Source organism: Artibeus jamaicensis, unplaced genomic scaffold, assembly GCF_021234435.1.
Source record: "Artibeus jamaicensis isolate MK-2021 breed Jamaican fruit bat unplaced genomic scaffold, CSHL_Jam_final contig_834, whole genome shotgun sequence".
Lineage (NCBI taxonomy): Eukaryota > Metazoa > Chordata > Mammalia > Chiroptera > Phyllostomidae > Artibeus > Artibeus jamaicensis.
The window spans coordinates 2,871,053-2,898,328 of NW_026521981.1; the positions used below are offsets into that span (position 1 = coordinate 2,871,053).

Genomic DNA, 27,276 nt, shown 5'->3' on the forward strand with positions numbered 1-27,276 from the left:
GGGACAGGAGGCAAGGACAAGGTCACGAGAGGCTCTTAGAGTTTTAATTTTGCGATGAATTCAGTAGGAATCCCTTGGCGGGAGAGCTTTTGGTAGGAACATGGCATGATCCGACGTTTTAAAAGATCACTCTAGCTGCTGCGTGGAGAATCAGCTGGAAGCTATTGCAAGAGACCAGCTGATTCGTAATGTTAGCTTGGTCTCAGGATAGTGACAGCACATATAAAGAGAAATGAATAGATTTATGATACAGTTTACATTTAAGTTGACAAGACTTGCTTAGGATTTGGATGCAAGAGTAAAGGAAAGAATGACTTGCAGGTTCTGGCAGAGCACTTGTGTTGGGTGCAGATTTCTTCAGAATGTGGAAACCCAGAGAAGGAACAGGTGGGTTTGTGTTTCGTTTTGTTTTGTTTTGTTTTGTTTTTGCAGTGGCAGAGGTGTTGTAAAAATCAAAAGTCCTGTTTTTGCATGAATAGTTGGTTCATGTATGAGACAACTATAAAACACCTAAGCTCCTATGTCAAGAAGGCATGGTCTACACATGATGAAAGCTGTCCACAGGTCTAAGCTGGAGGCATCAGTTTGCGAATCTTTAGTATGTGGATAATACTTAGGCCCACAGGTATAGATGTGATTACTTGAGAGAATATAGGAGAAGCGCAGCCATTTAGAGGTTAGGTTGAAGCAAAAAGCTAGCAAAGACCCCTGAGCTGAAGCATTCCCAACAAGAAGAGAACCCAACAAGGAGTGGTTCCCTGGAAGCCAAGACTGTAAGATGTTTCAAGGAATGAACAACTGACTGCTGTAAAATGGAGGCTGTAGATGGTATTGCCTGGGTTTGCCACACAGATCATTCGTGACTGTTGGTTTCCTAAGCTACCATAACAAATTACCACAACTCCGTGGCTTAAAACAATGCAAATTTATTCTCTCAGAATTCTGGAGATCAGAAGTCCAAAATCAAGCAGAGCTGCATTCCCTCCAGGGGCTCGGAGGAGCGCCCTCCCTTGCCTCTCCGTGTCTTGCGACAGCCAGCAGTTCTTGGCTCACAGATGCGCCACTGCCATCTCTGACTCCATCTTCATGTGGGCTTCTCCTCTGCATTCCTCCTCTGCCTCAGGCCCCCCACAGCCTCGCTCTAATGAGGACATCGTCATTGGATTTAGGGCCAGCCCTAAATCCTATATGATATCATCTCAAGATTCTTAACTTAATGACATCTTTTTTTCCAAATAAGTTCACGCTGACAGGTCTAAGGGTTAGGACGTACACATATCTTTTAGGGGGTTGTTATTCAACCCACTGCAGTGACCTTAGCAACGCCTGTGTGATGGAAGGCCTTGGAAGCCAAGGCCAGCGTGGGGTGGTCAGAAGGAAATTCGGTTGTACAGACAAGTCTTACGGAGCTTAAAAAGCACACGGGAGTGTTGGGATTTGGGTTGTTTTGTGGTTGTTGTTTGTCTTGTTTTTCAAGAGAGAAGAGGCCAGATTACAGCTCACATGCTAGTGAGATAGCAGGAGAAAGGCCCAGTTCCCCGAGAAGGGAAGTCCTTGAGAAGGCAAGAGGGAGGCGAGAGGTGTGCTCAAACATGTGAGGGGATATTGGCCTTTATACTGTGAAAGAGGAACTGAAGCACGTTAACCCTTTACCTGAGCAGCGCCAGGCCCAGCTGTGGTTGGGAGCGCTCCACTAACCAGAGCTTGAGGAGAGACTCTGATATAGGAAAAGCAGAAGCAAAGTAGGAACATCATTGACTGGCTACAGTCAATTACGAATGGGGAAAAAAAGCATGGTTCTGAGACATTTTTTTGTGGAAAGAATCAGGTGCATGTTTTTTATTTTGTTTGCAACTTTTATGTCTTTCGGTTCTACCAAACTCAATAAACTGAGGAAGTTTTATTACGGATTGGATGCACCGCACTAAGGAGAGAACTGAGTATCTCTGTGAAAGGACGTAACCGGAGAGGAAGTTTTCAGGGTCCCTGCTCATCTTCAAACACTTGGAGGATGTTCCCTCCAGGTCCACTCTGAACCCAGCATTGTTTAACATTTTACTTAATCAACTGGCATTCAGAGTAAACTTGGTGAATTAAAGCCATGAATATACAACAGGTAGATTTATAGAATGACTGTTACCTTTGAGGAGCCCGAGGGAGGTTTCTGGTTCTAGAAATGTTCTGTACCTTGACCTGGAAGTTTGTTAAATGAATATGATCATTGGTGAAATGTTTATCGGGTTGTATACTTAAGATTCGTTCATTTCACTGTGCACTTTGAAATGTAAAAGTTTATACACAGACACAAAAGCTGAATGGCAGACTTGGAGTAGAATTGTTTTAGCAGAAAGACCAAAGTTACAAAGTAGTTTGAGGAGAATGCTAATGAGAAGCCCTTTCCTCCCCAAATTCCCCAAAGGCAATAGGCACCACAGAGAAGGGGGTGCAGCCATGGGTTGAAAATGGGAAAGGGGGTTTGAAAGTCTCATGTGAGGCTGTTGGACCCCAGCGCTCCCTTCACCTCCCACATGCGGCCAGGTGGCTACTCACCACCGCCGGCCCAAACCCCTCAGCAAGGAACTGAAGGGTTAGTTTTTGAAAAAAAGAAAATTAAATGGAACATGGATATTCTGGGTTCAAGGTTACCAGGCCCTGTAGAGAAAGTTACCTTGGGGCGAGATGAGGAATGGGATGAGGCACAAGATGGTCTATTTTCATCATAAGCTGTAGAATATTAATTTGTCATTCTGTTTTGATATTTTAAAATTTTAGAGTATAATATCAATCTGCATAATTAACAATGAAATATGTGGACACCATTAGGTGAGCTCACCTTAGTGTTTACCAGAGTACAGTACAGTGCAGTGCTTGGCCCTGGGCATGGCAGCTTGGAAAGTCTGCATACAAAACCAGGGAAAAACTGGAAGTGATCAAATATAAGTGATTGCGGTGAACAATTGTGGAATGCACTTTCCTGGAAGTAGTTAAAAATGGAACGGCTCGGAGGGCTTTAACAGCCATCCTTCCTAGGACGACTTGCCCAGTAGAGATTGAATGCTGAGAAAACTTGGTTCGGATTACCAAAAGGGCCACATTGACATCAGGCAGCTTTTTCACCCCAAACCATCTATACTTCATGTTTCCTTGGAGTTAACTTTATCTATAGAATCTCCTTAGAGCTCCAAGGGGCTGTCTTGTTCAATGCTATATAAATAGCTTCCTAAAATAGTGGTGGGCATACAGTTGGCACAATAAATGTTTGTTGAATTAAACCTGGAGTGAGGCCCAGGCCAGGTGTCTCAGGTGGAGCATCGCCCCCATTCACCAAAAGGGGATTTGATCTCCCGTTGGGAGGCAACTGATTGGTGTTCCTGACACTGATGTTCCTCTTCTCTCTCCCTTCCTAAGATCCGTAAACATATCCTCAAGATAGGATGAAAAGAACTGGGCTCAGTGGCATGCTGGTAAATGTGGAACATCCAGCATTGAGAGTGACTTTGGAAGCATTTGCTGCTTTCTGTGATGTTAATATGCCCACCATGGCCAACTTCAAGCTACCAGCTTGACCTTGCAGAACACAGAGAGGGAAGAGAAGCGCACAGCTGACTCTTGTGAGCCTGGGCCAGCCAGTTCCGGCACACCTGATTCTGTCTAATACGCAGACGTGCTTATGACCAGCAATAGTACATTAATTCACGCTCAACTACATGGAATTATTTAATCCACTAGTAATGCCAGCAAGGAGAATTTTACTGTCACTTGGAAATGACTGACATTCAAACCAACAATCTTCATTACTTTTTCTTTTAAACTTACTGCTACTCGAAAATAGCATTGGGGCCAAGTGGATGTCTTAGTTTCAAAAATAATATACAAGCAAGACCTGACTGGTGTGGCTCAGTTGATTGGAGCATTGTCTCACAAACCCAAAGGTTGCTGTGTTGGTTCCCAGTCAGGGCACATGCCTGGGTTTCAGGTTCGATCCCAGGGTGTGTTCGAGAGGCAACCAATTGATGTTTCTCTCCCTCTCTTTCTCCCCCCTTTTTCTTTCTCTCTAAAAATAAGTAAACAAAATCTTTTACTTACTTATTTATTTAAAAATACATATAAGCAATTATCTTTCTTGTCTAAGCAATCCTCACTCTGTGGGCTGTGCTCCAAAAGTTTCATTTCAAACCTAATGTATTCTTCCACTTAGAGTCCTGCACCAAGGGTGACTGGGTTGCAGGACTTCTCCCAAAACCCATAGATATCAATGCAGTGATAGTATTTTGGGAAATGCAGTCTCCGCTTTAGCCAGGGAAGACTAGATTATATGCACCTGGCCACCATCCCAGGCAGGAGAGACCGCAGCATTCAACCTGCTATCTGCCAGCCACTAGGGGAGTGAAGACTTCTGACTGTACCTGGAGCTGACTCCCAGCTCCAAGCCATACCTACATAGCTCTACTATCAAGAAAATGACCAAAAGGACGGGGACTCCACTGGTGGTGGTTGCGATGGTGATGGTGGTGATGGTGGTGATGGCTATACCATCCACATTACTAGTACTAGTAATAGTCGCAGTAGTAACAGTAAACTGATAACATTATTGTATTTCACATTTTTCAAATACAATCCTTGTAATAATTCTACCAAGTAGGTGAGATCATTACCCTCATTTTACAGAATGAGAAGAGCAAAGTTCAGAAAGTTCAAGTAATTTGGTCAAGATCACACAACTAGTAAGTGGGGAAGCCTCTTTCAGAAGGACCTTGACTCCCCATGTGAATGGTGTAAACAGGAGACCCCCTGAGGTCATCCTGCATACAAACGATTTAGAAAGCTCAAAGAATGTCGTGCATGAATTTTGTTCTGGGTTTCAGTTTGTTGGACCCAATTAAAGCTTAACCGAACATATTTGGTGTGAATGGAACTAAATTTAGACTCAGTTTATCAAATGATATTCTGAAATACAGAAGTAGCCTCACAACTGAAACAGAGCATGGGAAAAAAAGTCTTCATGTAAAAACTGCTGAAATCCAAATGAGCCTGGCATTGTTTAACATTTTAATTAATCAACTGAGAGGAAATAACTGAGGTCCGTAAGTGAGTTAGTGGTGTTGTACCAAGGTTGATTTCCTAGCTTGGCAATGACCATGGTACATGGTTATGTAAGATACTATCATTGGGAAGAGCCAAAGAGTACATGGAAGAGCCTTGTGCTATTTTGAAACTTCTTGTGAATCAAACTATTTCAGATTTTTTTTTAATGAATAGAGTGCTGTAAGGGGGTACCATTGCACTGGTCATCTTCTCCCACCATCCTTTGTACTGTGGCCACTCAAAGTTTTCTACGCTTTCATTTTTTGTAAAATGGATGTTAGCATTTTTAAATGTTTTTAGCATTTTTGCCTTTTTAGGAAAAGCTGGACACTGCTTCTCAGCAGATCTGGCTCTACCTTGGGTAATTAAATGTTACCATTCCGCAAAGACTGAGCTGTAATGTTCGAGACTGAGCTGCACAGAACCCTGAGTACCTGTGAAACCGCAGCTGCACAGCCAAAGCGGGCTCCGGGGCTCGCCCTGCCCAACACAGAGACTACTGTGGTGTCACACCTAGACTGTCTTCTGGTTTTTTTTAAAAAAAAACTTTAAAATGCAGCACACCAATAAAATAATTTGGTGAAACTAAATTTAACAGGTTCCAAACTTAGTGTCTCTCTTACGATTTGTACAGGAACATTAAGTGTGCAGCGGAGCCTCAAATAATGTTTTGTTCAATGTCATTTCTGTGTCATGTTGATGAGACACCATAGGAATTTAGCACTTGTTTATCACAATTCGGCTATGATAAAACTGGTTTCCTTATACGTTGTTTTGCTAAAGCCACAGAACCTGTCAACAGCATTAAATGAGGAGTCACTGAATGCTAAATATACCTTTAGTTCCTCCTGCATTGCCACACAGAACCAAGAATCTATGGTTTTTTAAAGCTGTAACATAAGATCTGAAATGTTACTCCCAAAAATCTCTCAATGAGAAACTAAATAGGAGAACCTGTGGACATAGGTTATAGAGACTATATTTAGTCATGACTTCCCCTTCTCATTTTAACAAAGATATTAATATAATATAGAAAACACTTATAAAGCACATAATATACACCCAGGACCACTTTTACAAAAAGCTTTACATATACTAACTCATTCAATCCTCAAGACATCCCCTGTGAGGCAGAGATATCGTCCCCACTATACCCATGAGGAAACTGAGGCAGAGAATTTGGGTATGTTGCCTAGGATTACATAGTTATTAATGGTCAGTGGTCACTTTAAAAGTGAGGCAGTCTGAACAGAGGCCATAATACTGCCTCACCATGTATTTTCTCAGAAGAAAAATGCACTTCGTACTTTTCCCCTCATTTTTAACAGCAAGCAAAACTCTTGGCTGAAGCATCTCTGACTTGTTTCTGATTGAAATGGAAAACGGAGGGAGGGAATCAGCTCACAGTCCCTTCGGGCCACCCATGCCCCCACTTTCCCTTTCATACATGCCCTCCCAAACACACACACACTGACCCTGAGCTATATCTTCAAGGTCGACAGGCAGATTGACAAGTCCATCCAGTACCAAAGCCCAAACTTCTTATGCTAGTGGTCCCAGTGTGAGGTTGGTCTGGGACTTTCCCAGTTTTATCATGGAAAGTTTCACTCATTGAAACCCCCCTTTCCCCCTGATCCTGGGTAAAGCAGGACAGTCGGTCACTCTGTGCTCTAGAACCACTCAGGAGTCTGTTAAAAAGTTGTGATGCCTGAAACAGCATACCTCCCTCCCAGAACACTGCCCGCAGAGAATTCCATGAGACTCCCCCAGGGAGGAGGAGGCAGACACCATATTTTTTAAAAGCTCCCCAGGAGATTCCAGCATGTGTCCTGGGTTGAAGTGTGCTGTGGCACTGTAATACCGAGCACACGCTGGGGACGCCTAGGCTCTGGAGAATCTCGATACACATCTCCCAACCCTCAGCTCAATCCTCACAGCTTGCTACGATGCAGCGTCTCAGTCCTGGCTTTGCACTAGGATCACCTGTGAAGCCCTCACCAACTACCAGTTTTAAAATGGTGCGACCAGTTTGGAAAACAGTTTGGCAGTTTCTTAAACAGTTAAACATTCACCTACCATATGATCTAGTCATCTCACTGCTAGGTATTTACTCAAGAGAAATGAAATAATATGTCCACACAAAGATCTGTACACAAATGTTCATAGCAGGTTTATTTGTAAAAGCTCCAAACTGAAAACAACACAAATGTCCTCCAGTGGGTGAATGCATAAACCAATTGGGGAGTAACCATACCATAGAATCTTACTCAGCCAAAAAGAGGAATGAAATACTGATACAAGCAACAACATGGGTAAATGTAAAAAAAAAAATGTTGAGTGAAGGACAACAGACCAAAAAAAAATTGTACATACTATATGATTCCATTTATATGAAATTCTAGAAATTGTAAATTAATCTATAGCTAAAGATATCGAGTCAGTAGTTGCCTGGTGATAGTTGGGGGGCAGGGTGAAGGAGGGGTGCAAGGGAGGAACTAGAAAAGGACACAGAGAAATTTTGATGTGATGCATATGTTCCTTATCTGGAATGTAGTGATGATTTCATGGGTACATACATACATCAAAAGTACACCTTACTTCCTAGGATGAGATGGTGCTGTCCACAGCACTCCTAACAGTGTGAGGACCACAAGGACCGTACGTGGGGGATAGACCACCACATTTTACAGAAAGCACAGTGTTTCCAAGGGAATCTGGGAAAAACTGCAAAGTCTATACCTTTAGTAAGGATGGGACCTTGTTTGCCTGGGGTATTGGAGAAAAAATATTATCAATGTCACTAACCAGGGACTACTGCACCCCTTCCATCTCCCAAAGGCAGTTTGCTTTGAGTTTTCACCAAAAAACATGGCCCTGGCTATGCGGTGAGGACCCGTGGCCCTCCTAGTTCTCACACTACTTCTAAAGATGGCACCGCTGGCTGGGAATCCCAAACCACAACTTCATGGTGTGAAAACCAGGACATGTTTGAAGTCTTTCATTCAGAAAAAGATGCAAAACTGGTGTCTATCCTGGTCAGAAGAGGAAACAATTTGCGCCCAAAATGTTAATGGTGAAGTTCACTTCTTCGAAAACAACAATTTCAATACAAGTGCAAATACATTGCATTCGCAAAATATTGATTGTATGTTATCACCTGGACCCCAACAGTGCAAGGTGACTGTTTATGTCCCAGGAAGTTAGGATTCATCTTTATTTGTTCGATTATACCAGTCTCCCAACTTCGATGGAACTCATGCAGCTTTAGCCAGTAAAAGTTTCTTCAAGGTGGATAAGGTTACAGTGCCATAGAATAAAAAGGCTGCCGCTGCAGGGCTAGTAGCTAGTACAGGTGTCGACGGGACAGGCGCTTCCTGCGACGGAGAGCAAACTCTGCTCTGTGTCGCAACAAACAGAGCGTGTGCTGTAGTTCAAACACCAGAAAGTGGCCCCATTTATGACGTAGTTTGGAATTCCAATTCTACTGAGTTTGGTGCTATTTTTGGTTTTCAGCCTGCCAGAGCAACAATATTCAACTTGGAATGTGATCCTGTGTTTGACTTGAGAACTGGTCCTCAGACGGCAGCCTACTATAGTCCTCATGGGCATGTATTAGTACTAGATGGATGTGGAAATCTGAGGAGACGAATGGAAGTGCAGGTTGTTAGAAACTACATTTCTAAATCAGTGGCCTCAGTCTACATATTTTGCTTGGTACCCAGATGGTGGGTGTGTTTTAGCAGCCAAGTGTGCTCCCAGATTACATGTGAATCATGGGGTTTGGCATTATACGTGGCTCTGTCTTCCACTGGTCGGACATGCCATCAAATGCAGAATTATGGCAGGTTTCTCGGCAGTCATTGTAGATGGAATGTTCCCAATAAACAATACCAACCAGGCAGTTCCAAGTGACATACTCAGTGAAGAACCTAGAGCTGCAACAGCTTATAGACACCCAGCTTTAGGAAGCAAATCAATCGCCAATCCAAACTGCACGAGGAGGAACCATCTCAGAGTGTGAGACCACAACCGGGAACTAAGCAATTACCAAGAGAAACCCTCAACACCAAAGGACACAGGAAGCTAAGAGAGCTGCAGAGAAGTGACGAGAGTCTACATTTGGCAACTTCTCTGCCCACAGAACTCAGCACAAAATGCGGTCTATAGGTCAACCTCTGGAGAACCTGAGATAGACAAAAAAACAAGAACCTGAAGAAGAAACTGAAAGCAATTGAACAACTGAAAGAACAAACAGCTACTAGAAAACAGCTAGAAAGGAATCAATTGGGGGAAATTTAAAAGAAGCAAGCCCTTCTCTAGGAGCTAGAAGATTTGGAATTGGGTCTGTTGTTTTTTTCTTTTTTTAAGATTTTATTTATTCATTTTTAGAGAGAGGGGAAGAGAAGGAGAGAAATATCAATGTGTGGTTTTCCCTCGTGCACCCCTCACTGGGGACCTGGCCCACAACCCAGGCATGTGCCCTGACTGGGAATTGAACTCGTGATCCTTTGGTTCACAGCTCACACTCAATCCACTGAGCTAAGCTGGAGTTGTTTTTTGTTTTTGTTAAAGATTTTATTCATTTAATTTTTAGAGAGAGGGGAAGGGAGGAAGAAAGAAAGTGAGAGAAATATCAATGTGTGGTTGCTTCTCATGTGCCCTGGGGACCTGGCCTGCAATCCAGGCATGTACCCTGACTGGAAATCGAACCAGCAACACTTTGGTTCAGAGAACAGCACTCAATCCACTGAGCCACACCAGCCAGGGCTGGAATTCAGTTTTTAAAAATTCACAGAAAGCAGCATTGCAGATGGCAATGCCGCCTCTAATGTTTCTGTGCCCAGCCAGTCAACCCCACTGTGTTCTTCGACATTGCTGTCGATGGCAAGCCTTTGGGTCACGTCTCCTTCAAGCTGTTTGCAAAGTTCCAAAGACAGTAGAAAACTTTCATGCTCTGAGCACTGGGAGAAAGGATTTCATTATAAAGGCTCCTGCTTTCACAGAATTATTCCGGGATTTACGTTCCAGGGCAGTGACTTCACACACCGGAACAGCACAGGCAGCAAATCCACCTATGGGGAGAAGTTTGATGATAAAAATTTTGTCCTGAAGCACACAGGTCCCTGCATTTTGTCCATGGCAAACACTGGACCCCACACAAACGGTTCCCAGTTTTTCATCTGCCCTGCCGAGACCGAGTGGCTGGATGACAAGCATGTGGTGAAACATGCTTCGTTCAGGTGAAACATGGCCCAGATGTCGTGACAGCCATGGAGAGCTGGGGGTCTGGAAATGGCAAGATCAACAAGAAGATCACCATCACTGACTGTGGACAACTCTGATAAATTTGACCTACATTTTATCTTAACCACAAGACCATTCCTTCTGTAGCTCAGGAGAGCACCCCTTTACCCCCATCTGCTTGGAATGTTTTATAACCTTTGTGCTCTCACCACAGTTCATTGGGTTCCATGTTTTCCCTACCCCTTCCAAGTCTAGCTGGTTTGCAGAGTTAAGTTTATGATTATGAAATAAAAACTAAACAACAACAACAAAAGATTCACAGAAAGCAAGTTGAGTACCAGAAATCATGGAAAATACATCTTTTATTAAGTTCACTGGTATATACAGAATATTCATGTGGCCACATTTAATGTTCTTCTATAATTTTAACTATTTTTCCAAGATTCCACATATGTGTGAAATTATTTAATAATGCCTATGAAATTGATGTTTGCATCCTGCATCCTATATCATTTAAACACATAATACAAAGAGGAGACACATGAATTTTCTAGCTAAACTTGACAGATCATTGTTTTTTAGTAAGGGACAATATTTGCCACATAAATGAATAAAGACACTTTATATATTTTTAAAAGAGTATACCTTAAATAGGTACAGTTTATTAAATGTTAGTTATATCTCAATAAAGCTGTTCAAAACAACAATAATAAAAGTCCCAATATTCAGGCCCCATCACCAAGAGGTTCAATTTTGTGGCCCTGGAATGGGGCCCAAGCCTCAGTGCTTCTGAAAGGACTGCAGGTGGTTCTCACATGCAGTCCTGATTTAGAACCACTGCATTGAAGCCTCCCACTGGAGTTACTCCCCCAAACCACCACAAGGATTAGTGATAACACAGAGATGAAGGGCAAGGAGTCGAAGAAGAAAGAAATGTTAGAAAGATGATTAATTAAGCCCAAACTGGCTTAAGAGATGGCTTTGGCAGAGAATAGCTGACTCTACTAGGTGGCATTAGATACTTCTCTTTAGCATGATACCGGGAGGAAATGGAGGTTTGCGGGCCCCAGTTGCCTGTGCTGTGTTGTGAGAGAGTACTGGGCAAACTAAGGTCTTCAGGAATGCTTTCCTTGCAACACTGCAAGAAATCCACATTTACTGGCAACACTCTTTGCTCAAGTTAGTGTCCACATCCCAACCACCAGCCGTAAAATCTTCTCTCGTTCTCCCAGACGCTCAGGGCACGAAATTCTCAAGGTAGGCCCGACCTCTGAAGGTTCGGTCCCCACCATGTGTGTCCCCAGCACCTCGGAGACCTTCTGTTCCCGGCCTCATTCAGTCTCCTGGCAATGACTTTCTGGCCTCTTTTTCCATCCTCTATTTTTCAATTGCTTAAAAATATTATTAAATGCTGAGTAGATTTTAAGAATTATAAAATACGCATAAGGTATAAAGAATCATAATCCATGAGCACATGTGTACTCACCACTCAGGAAGAGAAAAACCCCATTACCATTATCCCTGAAGTCCCCCTTCATAAACCTATTCCTTTTCCTCTCACCTCCAAGGCAAACACTATGCTGAATTTTGTGAGTATAATTCCATTATATTTCTTAAGATTTCCTATATATGTTTCAATCTGTAAACAATATATTGCTTATTTTTGTATGTTTAATGTTAAACAAACAAATATATTTATACACTATACATTCTTGAGACAAAGTTGAAATTAGCTACAATGCATTGCTGCAATGCTTTACTGTATTCCATTATATGCCATACTACAGTTTCTTTAGTCCATTCTACTCGGATGACCTTCAGGCCGCGTTGTCTATTATGAACAGAGCTACCGTGCACATTCTTGCACATACCTCCTCGTATACATGTATAATAGTTGTTCTAGGAGTGGAATTTCTGAGTCATAGTGTAGAAACATGTTATATTACCAAGATAATTCCAAATTATTTTCTGAAGTGGTTATTTCAATTCACAAATTTATACTCCTATAATCACTGACTGTATTGTTATAGCATTTGAAATTGTTCAATTTCCTAATTTATTACAGTCTGGTAGGTAAAATGACTTTTTTGTTGTTTTAATTTGTTCATAGGATTGATGATGAGGTTGAGAATATTTTCGTATGTTTAGTGGCCCTTTGTCCTTCCTCTTCTTGAAGTACCTGTTCTGAGGAAGGGGAAGGGCATAGGCTCCAGAAACTGGCCCCCAAGGACAGAACCCCAGCCTACAGATTAATTTCACAAATATAACAGTAACTGATTAGAGGCCCTGCTAGCCACCTGCATCCCACCTTACTCAGTGACCCTCCCTCATAGGACCAGCCAATTCAGTCTAGTTAAAAAGCAGATGTTGAAGCTCAGGATCCAGGCATGGATCACTGTGGGTCCATATCCCACAATGGGGTAGATAAAAAAGGCTACCTTTCTGCCTCACTGCCAGCACTGAGCTGCAGCCTGCTCATACCAAGGATGCTGCTTAGGAGTCTCCACTGGCCACCTCCAGAATTACACGAGCGCCTTCTGTTACTAGTTCATCCTTTACTATTAACACACACGGTCTCATTCAGTGGATCAACAAGTTGTGAGCACAGGAAAAGACAATCAGTCCCAGCCCTCCAAGGGGGTTGAGGGGAAAAGCGTACCCCTATGACGGGCTGCCGCCGGTCTCCCTAAGGTCTCCCCCTCATGCCCAGCTTTGCCCCACCCCTTCACACCCCGCAGTGTGAAGTACAGCTTCAATAACGAGGTTACAGCCTGAGGCAGGAGCACCACGTGACCGGCGGAAGAGGCGGAGCCAAACTGCCTCCACGCCCTTTGGACGCCTAGCAACGGCCCAACGCGAAAGGATGGAGGCCGGCAGCAGCGGCAGTTCCCGCAGCAGGGAACTCGAGGCCAGGAATTATTTGAAAAAACATCGGATTATGGAGTTGGTGAGCTATCTCACCAGCTCCCTGCTCTTTTTCCAGCCAGGTAAGGGTGGTGTCTACCACTCTGCTTTCTGTCTCACCCGTCTGCCCGCGAGCCGTGGTTCCCCCAAATTTTGGGACTGCTGTCACAGCGCACGCCCGCGTTCTTCCCAGATACCGCCCTATCCTCACGCGCACGCGCTCACTCCTACCTCTACAAATACTGCTTTTGTTAGAAATGAACATTTATACTTCCAAATTGGGAGACTATATTAATGGGAGTATTTTTATTTATATTTTACTCTTTTCGGCTGGGCATTTTTTCCTGCATCATGCTGTTTCAATTTTGGGGGTGTTTAACTCTTGTCTGCATTAGACAAGAATGCAGACAGAATTACTGGAAGAGGTCTTTCATAGGAGCCTAGGTGTAGTCTCTTGACTTTTTTATAGTCATCAGTGTTAGAGCACAGACTACTCGTATATAATTAAGTTTTCAATATCTTACGTTTCTCATAATCTAGGCATATATCCTCAGTGCCTAGTACAGTTCCTTGGACCATAGGTATTTAATCATTGTTAAAAAGCTATATCCATGTGTAACATATTTTAACTTTGTATCAGACAGAATCGGAAGTATTCTTTTACAGAAAAACCAAGAGAGTATTTAGTATCTTTGTTGGAACGAGTGAGAATTGCCAAAATAACTGGTGTGGCTTTTCCTGTCTTCATGGATCACTCTAACATTGTGGCTATGTTTGAGATGATGGACACCTCAAAAAAAGGCACCATATCATTTGTGCAGTACAGAGAAGGTCAGTGTCTAATACAAATTGAGGTAATAATTAGTAGTTATTCTATAAGTTTCTCTAGCTGAAAATACTCACTTTGTAAATTTTCCTTCTCATTCTGACTTTTACAGCCCTAAATACCTTGGGTCTATGTACTGCAAATGAAGTTTTAAAAGATGATGGGCATGGAATAACTTTGGATAAATTCAGGAGTGAAGTGTAAGTTCATTTTCTCATGAGTTATTACTATTAAAGATTGTGCCATGATTTTGAAGTACAATTAATACCTTTTAAAACAGGTTCCTACCTTTTTATTAGAAACTTTCAGCTGATGAGAAATTGAGGACAGGGAGGGCTGACAGAAAAGTCCCTAAGCCTGAGGAGAGGGAAGGGAGAAAACGCTGGAGTTAGGACATTTCATGCAGCTTAATTTGTTTCTCAATGGGAAACCCCTGCAATTCTCAAAAAAGAATGAGGTAAAAAGGCCCCGGTTTGCTAGGAGAATTAACAGAAAAGCTTTGAGTTCAATATACTAGTTGGAAAATCTCTGTATAAAATACAGAGTAATAGAATTTCTCCCAAAATATCTTCTCAAAATTATTTATCACAAAATAAATGTTTCTCAATAGCATAGGTTGCATGCCAGACTGACAATTTTAGATTTGAAGTATTACAGCATAAAAAGTATTAACTAAATGCTAAATCAGGAAAAAAAACATGAGAACAAAATTTGATAGTTGTTGAAAGACTAGTTAACTCAAGTTTGTTTAAAAGTTTACTCACTGAGAATTTAAGCAAAAAACCATTAACATAGTCCAAGGTCAAGGAAAAGTCAGAAAGTTTAAGATACCCATCTCATCATCAGTTACATAAATATTAAACAAAAAGTATTTAATTACATTCCCTACCCTGGAGAAGACGGAAGCATAGTGCTATGGCCTGAAATGTTTCATCGAAAAGTAAAGGTTGCCTATGGAATGGAGCTAGGAAGTATTTTAAATGGAAGGATATTTGTAGAAAATGAGAGCAAGTATGTTTTCATCACTCTCTCTTAATGTGCTTTCTTATGGGAAATAAGTGAATTTCCAAACTAAATAGGAACTTCAATTAAAAACATGTATTCTAAAGCGGTTTTTTTAAATTTATTTGGTGGGTTTGCTTATCCACAACAGTCTTCCTTAGTTAACACAGGGAATTGAAGGATGGTTATAATTTACTGTCTCTGCTCTTATATTTTATTAAAGACATATTCAGCATTATATTTGTAAATGGAATTACTCTGAGTTTTCATGGCTTCTGAGTTTTCTGTTTTTGTTTTCTTAGGAACAGAAGGTCTAAGGAAGTATGGTCAGCATTTTAATAACCTATAAGTCAAAGATAATAAATGATTCTGTCAAGTTTTCAGTTATCCAGCTGCATTAATTCGGACCTTCATCATATAACTTAATCCAATTGGCTTCCTCTTGTTCAAAAAAGGAAAACAAAATAAAAACCAAAAAAGATGCATTATTTTCCAGTGTTAGGCCAGTGTGTCCTCAAATTAAGCAGAATCTCAACATCTTGTTGGGCCAGTTTGTAAATTCCAACTTCATTTAATGCTGCTGTGGCAGGAGGTTCCCCGGGAGCCGCCTGCAGGACATCTTTCAGAAGCAGGGCAGAACCGATGTTCAAATTTAAAAGAATACAGGCTTCTTTTACACTGTTACAAAATAAAATTAAATAAAATTAAAAACTGGAGGGAAATGAGATCTCCATTATCTTTATCACCCACATTATTCACAACAATTTCATTTTGTGAAGCTAAACAGCTTCCCTGTACTGTTAGACCATATGCGCTCAATAAAAACTATGTGTAGATTTATTATTTGGTTCCTTTAACATATTAGGACTATGTATGTCTGCAGAGTTTATAGTTCATCAGATTAATATAAAGTAATAGGGTCACTGTTTTCAGTATGTATCTATTACTTCCCAAAATATAATACTTGACATTAACATTCCATTAAATGCACCTAGGACTTCAGGTAGATTAGGATATGGGAAGAGAGCAAATTAAGATATGAAATGAAAGCAGTAAAAAAGTAGAATACTAAAACAGAAATAGAAAGACTACTGAAACAAGCAAAAATAATCTTTCATTTTACAAATTTAAAAAGAATATTTTATAATCTCAAAAATACCCTAAATAGCCTAAATTTTACATCAATAATTTCTAAAAATGCTTCTAAGAATTATCTTATATATATTTATAGTTATACTTAGAACCAAAATTAATATAAAATGTTTAAGAACAAAAGTTTTTCTACATGCCTGGCCTGTTATTAGGTTCCAGACATATTTTTAATTGCCTACATTAACTGACTATGGCAGAACTGCATGTGCTTTCATTTTCTACTTATTTTCCCAATAATAACCAAATCTGAGCATTATACCAAATGCTAGAAAACAAAGCCCAATATATAATTTATATCCAGTTCTGGTGAACTTTTGGGGGTCATGGGTCAGCTCTTATACAGGGTGGGGAAAAAGGTTTACAGTTGTGAGTATGCAAAACAGTTCATTCTGATATATTGTTTATTATTGTATTATTTTCCATATGAACAACTGTAAACCTATTTTGCCCCACCCTGTATTATTTTGGTACACAATAAATATTTAACATTTTTAATTGATGCTATAATACATTTCACATCACTGGAACCCTAAAGTTGTTAAAAAAACGACTTAACCTCCAAAAGAATCAATTGCTAAATACTGAGCTTACTGTTTAAAGTAATTTTCCGGTCTCTTGCAATAGTGGGAGAACAAAGGGAAAAGATTCCGTGTCATATCAAACTGCAACTGAGCTGCTCCTCCTTCATTGAAGTGATTAGCAAGAATGATCTGAAAGAAAGATTAATTCATATCACAGTTGCCTTTATCATCACAGCCCCCAAGTTAGTCTATTCTTTACTTACTTCTTGGTAGATGTATATATCTAGTTTCTCTACAAGCATTTGCCAGAAAATTTTAAATAAAGAGAAGCAAAGCTGCTGTTCCAATTGAAGTAAACGATCTCGTAGTGCAAGCAGTAAGGGGCAAGCCGAGCTGGACAGGGACATGACTGCTTGCTCCGACTGAGATGGCAGGGACAGCCACCTGGGGGGAGAAACAGCATTGCCTGTAGCACAATTTTTACCATAAAGTTTTTCATCACTTTGTATTTTTAAAGATTTAACCAATTTTAAATTTGGGGAAGTACACTGTCCTGGGCATTTTAGCTAAGATGTACAGTCCAACATTAAAAACTTTGAAAATAAATATATCTATATTTACACTTTAGCTCTCAATTAAATAGTCTTTTATTTAATGAGGATGACAGATTAAATTTTTAAATCCCCAAATATAACTTACTGAATAATTATAAAAGATAAAATGCAAAACATTTAAGACACCAACTTATTTAATTTTCAGCAAAATGGACTAATAACATCTCCAAACTGATTCATACTGTGCTAAAGCAAAAAAAGATAGCCTGCTGGCTAGGAGCTCAGTCTGGCAGACCTAACCAGGGGTCCGCAGGACTTGTGGCAGGAGGATAAACTGGACAACACAAGCATGTGCAGAGGAGACAGGAGCACCTTGCTTTTTAAAGTGGGTGACAGGCTAGGCCATTCAACCCATATCATACATCAGCTCTCTGTACTTACATATCTGAAGGTTAAATTATGGTCTGTTTATTCTGATTAAGAATGAATACATTTTAGAAAGCCTTCTATCAGAAACAGTTAAAAGTTTTGGTGTGCAAAAGGCGTAACTGTGCTACCTAAATACCTTGGAAAATCTCACTGTATATATCATCTTTTAACTTTTACCAAACTGGAGTTGAGAGTTGACTTAAATAAGAAAATACAGAGGACTTACCTTTCTTTTCTATACAGTTTTGCAGCATCTTTAACTTCCCTAAAAACATGGTCTACCTGACGGGTCAACATGTCATGCTTTAAACGCTCTAACAGGTTAATCATGTCATCAAAGACAGAGCTCTCCATAGAGGCTAGTTGTCCCAGCTGCAATTTGCTGAGAGTGTTATTCTCTGCAAAGACCTCCAGTGCTGCCTGTTGAAGTTGTAGAAAGAACTGAAAATAAAATGTTAATACATTTATTAAGATACTTTTTAACAGCTTTTAACGTAACTCATATGTAATTCAGTCATTTAAAGTATACAGTTCAGTGGCTTTTACTGAATTCAGAGTTGCGCATCTCTCACCACAGTAAGTTTTAGAATGTATTCCTTGCTCCAAAAAGAAACCCCACACCCTAAGCCATCATCCCCCAGGCCTTCTTCACTCTTTCTGTCTGTGGATTTGCCTATTCTGGACCTTTCATATAAATGAAATCACACAATTTGTGGTTCTTTGTGACTAGCTCCTTTCACTTAATATAATGTTCTCATGGTTCATCTGTGTTGTAATGTGTATTAGTACTTTATTTCTTTTTATTGCTAAATAATATTCCATTATATGGATATACCACATTTTGATGGGCAAGTGAGTATTTCCACTCTTTGCCTGTTATGAATAAGGCTGTTGTGAACATTTTGTACAGGTTTCCGTGTGGACGTGCTTTTACTTCTCTTAGGTGTATACCTAAGAGTAGACTTCCGGATCATGTAAGAACTGCCAAACTATTTTCCACAGCTACCACACCATCTTACTTTCCTTTCAGCCATGTGTGAGGATTCAGATTTCTCCATATCCATGCCCAAAACTGTTATTGTGTCTTTTTTATCATAGCCCTCCTAGTTTGTATGAAGTGGTATACCATTGTAGTTTCAATTTGCATTTCCCTGATGGCTACCATGCTTCCTTAAGTACTCTTCACTTTTTCTAGACAAATTTAAAGTAGTAAACCTAACAGATACAAGAGTTAAGAAAATTAAAATGTCATTTTTACAGTGGTATTTTACATAGAGTTAGTAATATTTTTCTGCCCTATAGTGTTGCGGATATTAGCAAAAAATTAAAAAGAACTTAATGTCCATTAACAGGAGGCTGAGGATGGCTACCCTTAGTAATTGTTCAGTGGTGGTATGTGGGAGGCCACACTTAGCAGAGCATGTCTGAGAACGAAGCCAGAAGACAACTTTAGAGCAGCCATGCCTGATCCTTTGAGTTACACCAATACCTCACTTTCTCACTCCCCACTTAGGTCTGTGAATGAGGGTTCTGTCACCTACCCCTGAAAAACTAATTCTGAATGGCTGGACATGTCAGACTCGGCATGATCTGGCAATGGACAGACAGCTATCAGTACAGAATCTAAATGAGTGGAAGGTGAATTCTTGTCCACTTTCCCTTTTTCTTTTCCTAAGTATGTAATAGAAGAGCCTTAATGGGTTTTATTTAACGTATTAAGACTGAAGAAATATGAAGATGATTAAAGGACTTTTGATATTAAACAGAATTTGTATCATAATAACATACTAGGACACAGAATTCATCCATAATTTGAAGAGTCAACTCTAAAATACGGTTATTTCTCTGTTGACAGAAGAACAGTTAATTCAGTGTCAGAAAGAAATGATCAGCATCAGGTAATTTTCTATGGATAGGAATGATGGCCAGTCCATCTCTGTTAAAGGCTGTGGCACTGAATAAATTAATGATGTTCCTCTAATATTTCATTGAAGCTAAAAATCTCTCCTTGAATGAGTTTCTTATTAAATCATCTGACACAAGAATCAAGAATGAGAATTTGTTTTATACTATTAAAAAAGCTTAGGGAAAAAATGGAGCAGTGTGGGGGCTGAGTGAATAAAGAAAGTACTTAACTAAAATTAGGAATATGACACAAAAGAACACAGTGAATTAATGAGTTCTGATTTGGGGCGACTTCATAAAGATAAATGCACTAATCATGACACTCTGCCTTGTATTCATTTTGAAATAATAATTGTGAAATAATTGTGTTATTTTTCCTTGCTCAGCAGAATGATATGCACACAGATTTCAGCTAACATTTTTGTAGAAAAGAAAGGTTTTAGATAATTAGTGTTACAACCAGAGAGTACAAACTAAATTATGATTGTGTCTGATTTTTATTCTGTTTATATCTGTTATTTGTATGTTTAGTTTTATTTTCTATTTATTTTGGCTTATAACCCATATTTAAGATAAAGGCTTTTTAAAAAAATTTCACAGTAAAGGAATATATTCTGTGCATTTTGTAATTCTTTGTGTTTTAGCAGTACATAATTCTTCTGTATGCAAATTATAAAATACATAAAATGTAGTATGCTACATTTTTGTCATAAATTCATAATTAAAGATACATTCTTGTCATGTTTTCTAGATTTCCTATGTCATTTCTTTTATTTTTTATTGCATTATGATTTGACAGTGTACAGAAATTTTTAATTAATTTCCCTTGTCCATCTTTGTGACTCATGTCGGCACACTAAAACAATTACGTTTTCCTTAGTATACTGTGAACTTATCACCAATCCTCAATTAATTGATCTAATTACTTAACTGTAATTTTTTTCAATCCCTACCTTACCTATTACATTTTTAAAGTGGTATTTTTAAGTCTTTAATTATTAGTTTCTGTTCACCTTACTAAAGAACTGCACAGATATTATTTTAGATCTGTTTTTATTTTTAGGCTAAAACTTGAAACATGTTCCCCTATTGTTCCTTCCCCCCACCCCAAGAGTAAACAGCTTGATTTATTTACTTTCCCCTTTATTTATTTATTCTTGTTCTGATTTCCTTTGATCCACTGGTTGTTTAGTAACATGTTAGTCTCCATGTACTTGTTGTGTTTTTTCCAGTTTTCATCCTATAGTTGATCTCTAGTTTCAACTACACTGTGGTTGGAAAAAATGCTTGATATGAATTCAGAATTCTTGAATTAAGTCTTGTTTTGTGGCCTAATACATGATCTGTCCTGGAGAATGTTCCATGTGCACTTAAAAAAAAAAAGTGTATTATTCAGTTTTTGGATAAAATGTTCCATAAGTATCTATTAAGTCAATCTGATCTACTCTAACATTTAAGGCCATTATTCTCTTAATAATTTTCTGTCTAGATTATCCACTGGTATGAGTGAAATATTAAAATCCTCTATTATTATTTTATTATTGTGGATTTTTCCCTTTATGCCCATTAACAATTGCTTTATATAGTTAGGTGCTCCTATGTTGGGTGTGTAGCTATTTACAATTGTTATATCCTCTGCTTGGATTGACCCCTTTACAATTATGTTATCTCCTTGTCTTTTTAAAACATTTTTATTTAAAAGTTTATTTTGTCTGATATGATTATTCCTACCCTAGCTTCCTTTTCATTTCTGTTTACGTGGAATGCCTTTTTTCATCCCTTCACTTTCAGTTTGTATGTCTTTCAATCTGAAGTGAGTCTCTTGTAGATGGGTCTTCTTAAAGATTTTTTAAATCTTTTTAAAGATTTTATTTATTTTTGGATGGAGGAGAAGGGAAGGAGAAAGAGTGGGAGAGGTTGCATCTTATGCACCCCCTGCTGGGAAACTGGCTCACAACCCAGGCATGTGACCTAACTGGGAATTGAACCTGGGACCCTTTGGTTCACAGGCCTGCGCTCAATCTACCCAGCTACACCGGCCAGGGTGGGTCTTGTTTTTAATTAATCCTATAGATAGGTCACGTTTTTTAACCCATTCAGCAACTCTAAACCTTTTTATTTGAGCATTTAATCCATTTATATTTAAAGTAATTACTAGTAAGTATTGCCATTTTGTTCATTGTTTTTTGGCTGTTTTTATAGTTCTCCTTTGTTCGTTTCTTTTGATCTCTTGTTGTTTTCTGTCTTTCTTTATTATTTTGGGGGGTTCCTTTCTGTTTGTTCTTTGCTTGTTTGTAAGTTTTTGGTTTGTGGTTACCATGGTTCATATGTATATCTATAGCAGTCTATTTTAAGCTAATAAGTATTTAAGTTCCAATAGATTCTATTGGACAATTTTAACTCCCCCTTCCATGCTTTATGTTATTGATGTCATGTTTTACATCTAAAAAGATGTATCTCCTGACTACTCATCGTAGTTTGAGTTAGATACTTTTTTCTTTTGACCTTCATAGTAGCTTTTTATGTATCTGATTTAGCTTTACCTATGAAATATGTTTTCCTTTCTCATATTTTCTTATTTCTGGTAATGGTCTTCCCTTTTCTGCTTTATGAAGACCTTCTAATATTTCTTGTAAAGCTGATTTAATGGTGCTGAACTCCTTTAGTTTTTGTTTGTCCAGTAACTCTCAGCTCTCTTTAAATTCTGAGTGATAACCTTGCTGGGTAAATTATTCTAGGTTGTAGGTTTCCTTCTTTAGCACTTTAAAGATACTCTGCTACTCTGCTCTGGTCTATAAAGTTGCTGCTGAGAAATCTGCTCATAGCCTAATGGGGTTTCATTGTTTTTTCCTTTTTCTTTTTTTTTAAATATCAATGTATGGTCGCCTCTCGTGCATCCCCTGCTGGGAACTGGCCCACAACCCAGGCATGCGCCTCGACTGGGAATCGAACTGTGGCTGTCTGGTTCACAGGCCCGCACTCAATCCACCGAGCCACACCAGCCAGGGCTGTTTTTTGCCTCTTGCTTCCTTCAAGACTGTCTCTTTTAACTTTTGCCGTTTTAATTCCAATATGTCTTAATGCCAGCCTCTGAGTTCATCTTGTTTGGAAGTGTCTGTGCTTCCTGCACCAGGATGGCTGCTTCCTTTCCCAAGTTAAGGACGTTTTCAGCCATTATTTCTTTAAATAAAGTTCCTGTTCCTTTCTCTTTTCTACTTATGGGATGGGATCCCTATAAAGCAAATGTTTGAGTATAGCTATTTTTATTTTACTTTACTGTCTATTTTCATTTCATGGTACAATTATATATTGCAATTTACATTTATAATGTATCTTCATATTCATTATCCTCAGTATATTTAGTGTTTTCACCATTTAATGTATATTTCACTGTTTTATGGTCATCTTTATTTTCTGTTAATGCTTCCTATTGTGAAACCTATTTCATGGGACAAGCTGGTGAAAACCTAAGCTGATTTTTGTATCCACACAGATGATCTTAGAACAGCAACTCCTAAACTTAGGGTACCCTGTCCAAGGAGGAGTTCCTAGAGCTCCTCTAGGATCATTTTAATATCTAAAACAGCTATAGTAATGAATCTATGTACGTTAAGTTATAAAGGCTAATTAAGTTTCTTCACTTTCGGCTGTAAGTACATATTGGAAACTCTAGTTACCAAAGCCCTGATGGCCAATATATGCTTTGGATTAATGAGAAGAGTAAAAATAAATATATCACTTAATAAATATATTAAGGCAGACCAACTCTGTCAACATATGAAATCTGCATGGAGAAAAGATGGATAAGTAAAATTCTTGGAAGTAAAAGGCCCTACATTACTTAACTGAAGACTTTGATTTTTAGATTTATTTAAAACATACCTCCCTAGTTTATTTAAAACTTACATATTGTAAAAAATCAAATTTGCGGGTGTGATAATAGTATTGTAGTTATATATTTTTTAAAAGGAATTATCTTTTAGAGATATATATTGAAACATTTACCAAGAAGTATGATATTTGAGATTCATTTTAAAATAATCAAACATGGAGGGTGGAGGAGAGGTTTAAATAAAACAAAGAAGAATCATATGCAGATTTATTTTATTATTCTATTTACTCTTGTATATATTTGAAAACAATAATTTTGTAATGTATGAAATAAAAGTTTAAAAATAGTTTCTATTTTTGTGATTCTTCATAATTTTGAAAGTATTCAAGAGGTATCAAGTGTTATTATTTTATTTTCCTTAAAGTGCTGAGTTTTATGGATTTTGACACAATTATTCAATCTAATCTTTTTCTGAGATGGCAATTACCACCATATATGAACATTTCCCAAGTATAAAGTCTAAGGAGAAAAAAGGTTCATTCTATAAACAACTATTTCATGAAATGCTGGCTTTCTTTTCCAATTATAAAAATATTAGGATTTTTTAAACAATTTTAGAGTTGGTTGAGAAAAATGTGTACTTTAATCACACCTAAGTTTGAGTAAGTTTATTCTGCCTAATGTGTATTTTTGCTTGCTATAGATCCCGTATTTCAAAAGGTAAAAATTCCTCAAACTACTAACATGTTATTTAATATAAAAGTACATTAACTTACAACATTGTCAGCCCAGTCTGCTAGTACTGTTGAGATATAGTTCACAGCATTAAGAATTGCACAGTATCGAAAGCCAAGGGAAGCTCTAGTCTCTTCTTTCATCACCTGAGTCAATCGTATCCTGAAGTCATCTACCAGGTCCTTCTGTAACTCCAAGAACTGCAGCTTTCTAGAAGCTGTGGGAAGGTTTTTATACCGGTCTGTGGAGAAAGTTAACCAGACATACGAAGGTTTTTGGTACTGTATATGACAGAGTTACAGGTTTTCCCATTGATATTCTTTGGTGCCTTTGTCAAAAATTATTTGACCATTCAAGTATGGATCTACTTCTAAACTTTCTAAAGTTGTGGGTTTCACAAGTATATGTATTTGTCAAAACTCATTGAACTGTATACGTAAGATCTGTGCATTTCACTGTATATATTGTAAATCATGCCTCAATTTTTTTAAAAGGCATATAATTAAGTCTGGTACAACCATTACAGAAAACAGTATGGAATTTTCTCAGAAAACTAAAAATGGACCTGCTTTTTGACCCAGCAATACCAGTGCTGGGATTATATCCTAAGAACCCTAAAACATCAATTTCAAAGAACCTATGCACCCCAATGTTCATAGCAGCACAATTTACAATAGCCAAGAGCTGGAAGCAACCTAGGTGCCCGTCAGTAAATGAATGGATCAAAAAATTGTGGTACATATACACAATGGAATTTTATGCAGCAGAAAGAAAGAAAATAAAGAAAGAAAAGGGAGGGGAGGGGAGGGGAGGGGAGGGGAGGGGAGGGGAGGGGAGGGGAGGGGAGGGGAGGGGAGGGGAGGGGAGGGGAGGGGAGGGGAGGGGAGGGGAGGGGAGGGGAGGGGAGGGGAGGGGAGGGGAGGGAAAAAAGAAGGAGCTCCTACCCTTTGCAACAGCATGGATGAAACTGGAAAGCATTATGCTGAGTGAAATAAACCAGATATTGTAAGACAAATACCATATGATCTCACCTTTAACAGGAAGCTAAACAACAAAACAAACAAGCAAGCAAAATAAAGACAATGAAATAGAGAACAGGGGGACAGTGACCAGAGGGGAGAGGGGAGAGAATTTCACGGGAAAAAGGGAAGTTAAATAGAAAAATAATTAAATTTAAAAAAGGCATTTAATCATAAAAATTCACTCCATTTCTTTTAAAAAATGTTACTTTTTAAAAGGAAGGATGAACTAAGATAGGTTAAAAGAGATATTTACTTAAGAATTTAAAGGTGAAATGGTAAGGTGTCAAAAATGTTCTTTAAAATACTCCAAGAAGAAAAAGAGTTGGGGAGAAAAATATATAATATAAAAGTGATAATTTTTTAAAAAATTTATTGACTTGAGAGAGAGAGGAAGAGAGAAACACCATTTGTTGATCCACCTACCATGTATTCATTGGTTGATTCTTACATATGCCTTGACAGGGGATTGAACCTGTAACCTTGGGGTATTGGGACAATGCTCTAACCAGCTGAACTGCCTGGCAAGGAAAAGTGATAATTGTTTTAAATCTTAGTAAAGTTATTTGAGGGTTCATTACATTATACTCCTTTTGTATACGTTTGAAAATTTCCCTAATAAAAAGTTCTTTAAAAGACATGAATTTTTAAAATGTTTTTGTGTTTTGTGTTTTTCATATTTTTCTTAAGTCAAGGATATGGAATTATTTACTAACTAGGTTAGAATGAACTTCTTCAGTTATATATACTGGCCCAAGAAATGGACAAGACAGACGAGGATGGTGGTAATGAGGGTTCAGTGGCACCCGAAGAACCAGGGGCCTGTCTGCAATAGGGCACTGTGGATGGCCACAGACTAACCAGGGCCGGAGGCTGCTATGCCACCCTTTGGCTAGAATACACTTGCACTATAAGAAGAGTTCCCTCCACCCTGGCTGGCACAGCTCAGTGGATTGAGCAAGGGCCTGTGAAGCAAAGGGTCGCTGGTTCGATTCCCAGTCAGGACACATGCCTGGGTTGCAAGCCAGGTCCCAAGTACAGGACACATGAGAGGCAACCACACGTTGATATTTCTCTCCCACTCTCTTCTTCCCTTCCCCTCTCTCTAAAAATAAATAATAAAATATTTTTAAATCATCATTTAAAAAAAAAAAAGAAGAGTTCCTCCCAATTACTACTCCAATCCTTGAAGTGACTTTATTTTACTCTTTTACAATCTTTGATATATCAAAGTGAAGGAAACATTAAAAATTTTGGTCAATCGCCGTTTACTGAATACACAAACTAAATGGCAGGGGGATTCAGGTAATAAAATCAAATTATTTGTTTTTAATGTAACAATTCAGGAATTTCCCCTTCCTATATACCAGTGTTTAAGATCTTACTTAAATTATTAAAAATCTGAAACCCAGAATATTATGCTGTAGTTCTTCTAAAATAGAAACTGAATCTAAAGATCTTATAATACTACCAAGTAATACTAATTTTGTTGAACAACCTGAAAAAGTACCATGGAAAGAACCAGTACTTTTCAAACAAACTTTCATCTTCAGAGACTTGTACTTACCAGTTATAACTAAGAGGAGTGTCATAAAAGTCTCGGCACAATCTGGCACTTTCATCTCATCCACATCAGTGATATCCTTATACTGGGATATCCAGGCAGCTTCTGATGAAAGCATTGAGTCCATTTTTTGAAGAGCAACTGATATGTAAAAACAGAATTATGTCAAGTAGTTACAGTTATTTCTAATTTTTCAACTCAGTTTTTTAGGCATGATGACTTTTCTATTAAAAATAAACAAATCCACAACCTCTTACTAGTTGCACTATGTTTAACATTAAACAAGATGTTTCTCACCAACTACATCCAAAATTTTCAAAATAGTTATACTGATTAGACAAGCTGCATCCAAAATGATTTTACCAAAAAAAGAAATACTGTATATAAAAATCTGTAAAACAGTTAACTGTATACTGCCTTGAATATTACACTCTAGAAAGAGGTAGAGTGCAATTACAGAAAACCTGACATTTGATGAGAACTAAAGAAAATGACCTCTGAAGG

At 38.7% G+C, this 27,276-nt stretch overlaps 2 protein-coding genes and 1 pseudogene across 8 annotated transcripts in view; 2 read left to right on the top strand and 1 right to left on the bottom strand.

Moving 5' to 3' along the window:
• Window positions 1-7,393: 7,393 nt before the first annotated feature.
• LOC119051328 (eukaryotic translation initiation factor 2A-like) lies at window positions 7,394-10,427 on the top strand (annotated as a pseudogene).
• Window positions 10,428-13,174: 2,747 nt separating this feature from the next.
• On the top strand, window positions 13,175-15,454 carry EFCAB10 (EF-hand calcium binding domain 10). Of its 2 annotated transcripts, XM_037148121.2 has the most exons (4): window positions 13,175-13,316; window positions 13,900-14,064; window positions 14,172-14,259; window positions 15,364-15,454. In XM_037148121.2, the coding sequence occupies exons 1-4, from the start codon at window positions 13,193-13,195 to the stop codon at window positions 15,398-15,400; spliced, it is 414 nt and encodes a 137-aa protein (XP_037004016.2). In that variant the 5' UTR covers window positions 13,175-13,192; the 3' UTR covers window positions 15,401-15,454. The 2 variants fall into 2 exon arrangements, with proteins under 2 accessions (XP_037004016.2, XP_037004024.2); XM_037148129.2 differs by lacking the exon at window positions 13,900-14,064.
• RINT1 (RAD50 interactor 1) overlaps window positions 14,754-27,276 on the bottom strand; it is a 34,776-nt gene continuing 22,253 nt past the window's right edge. For 3 of the 6 annotated variants that reach the window (XM_037148072.2, XM_037148065.2, XM_037148082.2), the window contains exons 10-15: window positions 26,776-26,913; window positions 24,231-24,430; window positions 17,944-18,158; window positions 16,998-17,178; window positions 16,805-16,923; window positions 14,760-15,739 (exon numbers count right to left, since the gene is read on the bottom strand). In XM_037148072.2, coding sequence (XP_037003967.2) covers window positions 15,547-15,739; window positions 16,805-16,923; window positions 16,998-17,178; window positions 17,944-18,158; window positions 24,231-24,430; window positions 26,776-26,913 — 1,046 coding nt within the window. In that variant the 3' untranslated portion in view covers window positions 14,760-15,546. Of the gene's footprint in view, window positions 15,740-16,804; window positions 16,924-16,997; window positions 17,179-17,943; window positions 18,159-24,230; window positions 24,431-26,775; window positions 26,914-27,276 lie in introns of all 6 variants that reach the window. The other 3 variants (XM_053673193.1, XM_037148106.2, XM_037148091.2) reach the window with 3 other exon arrangements.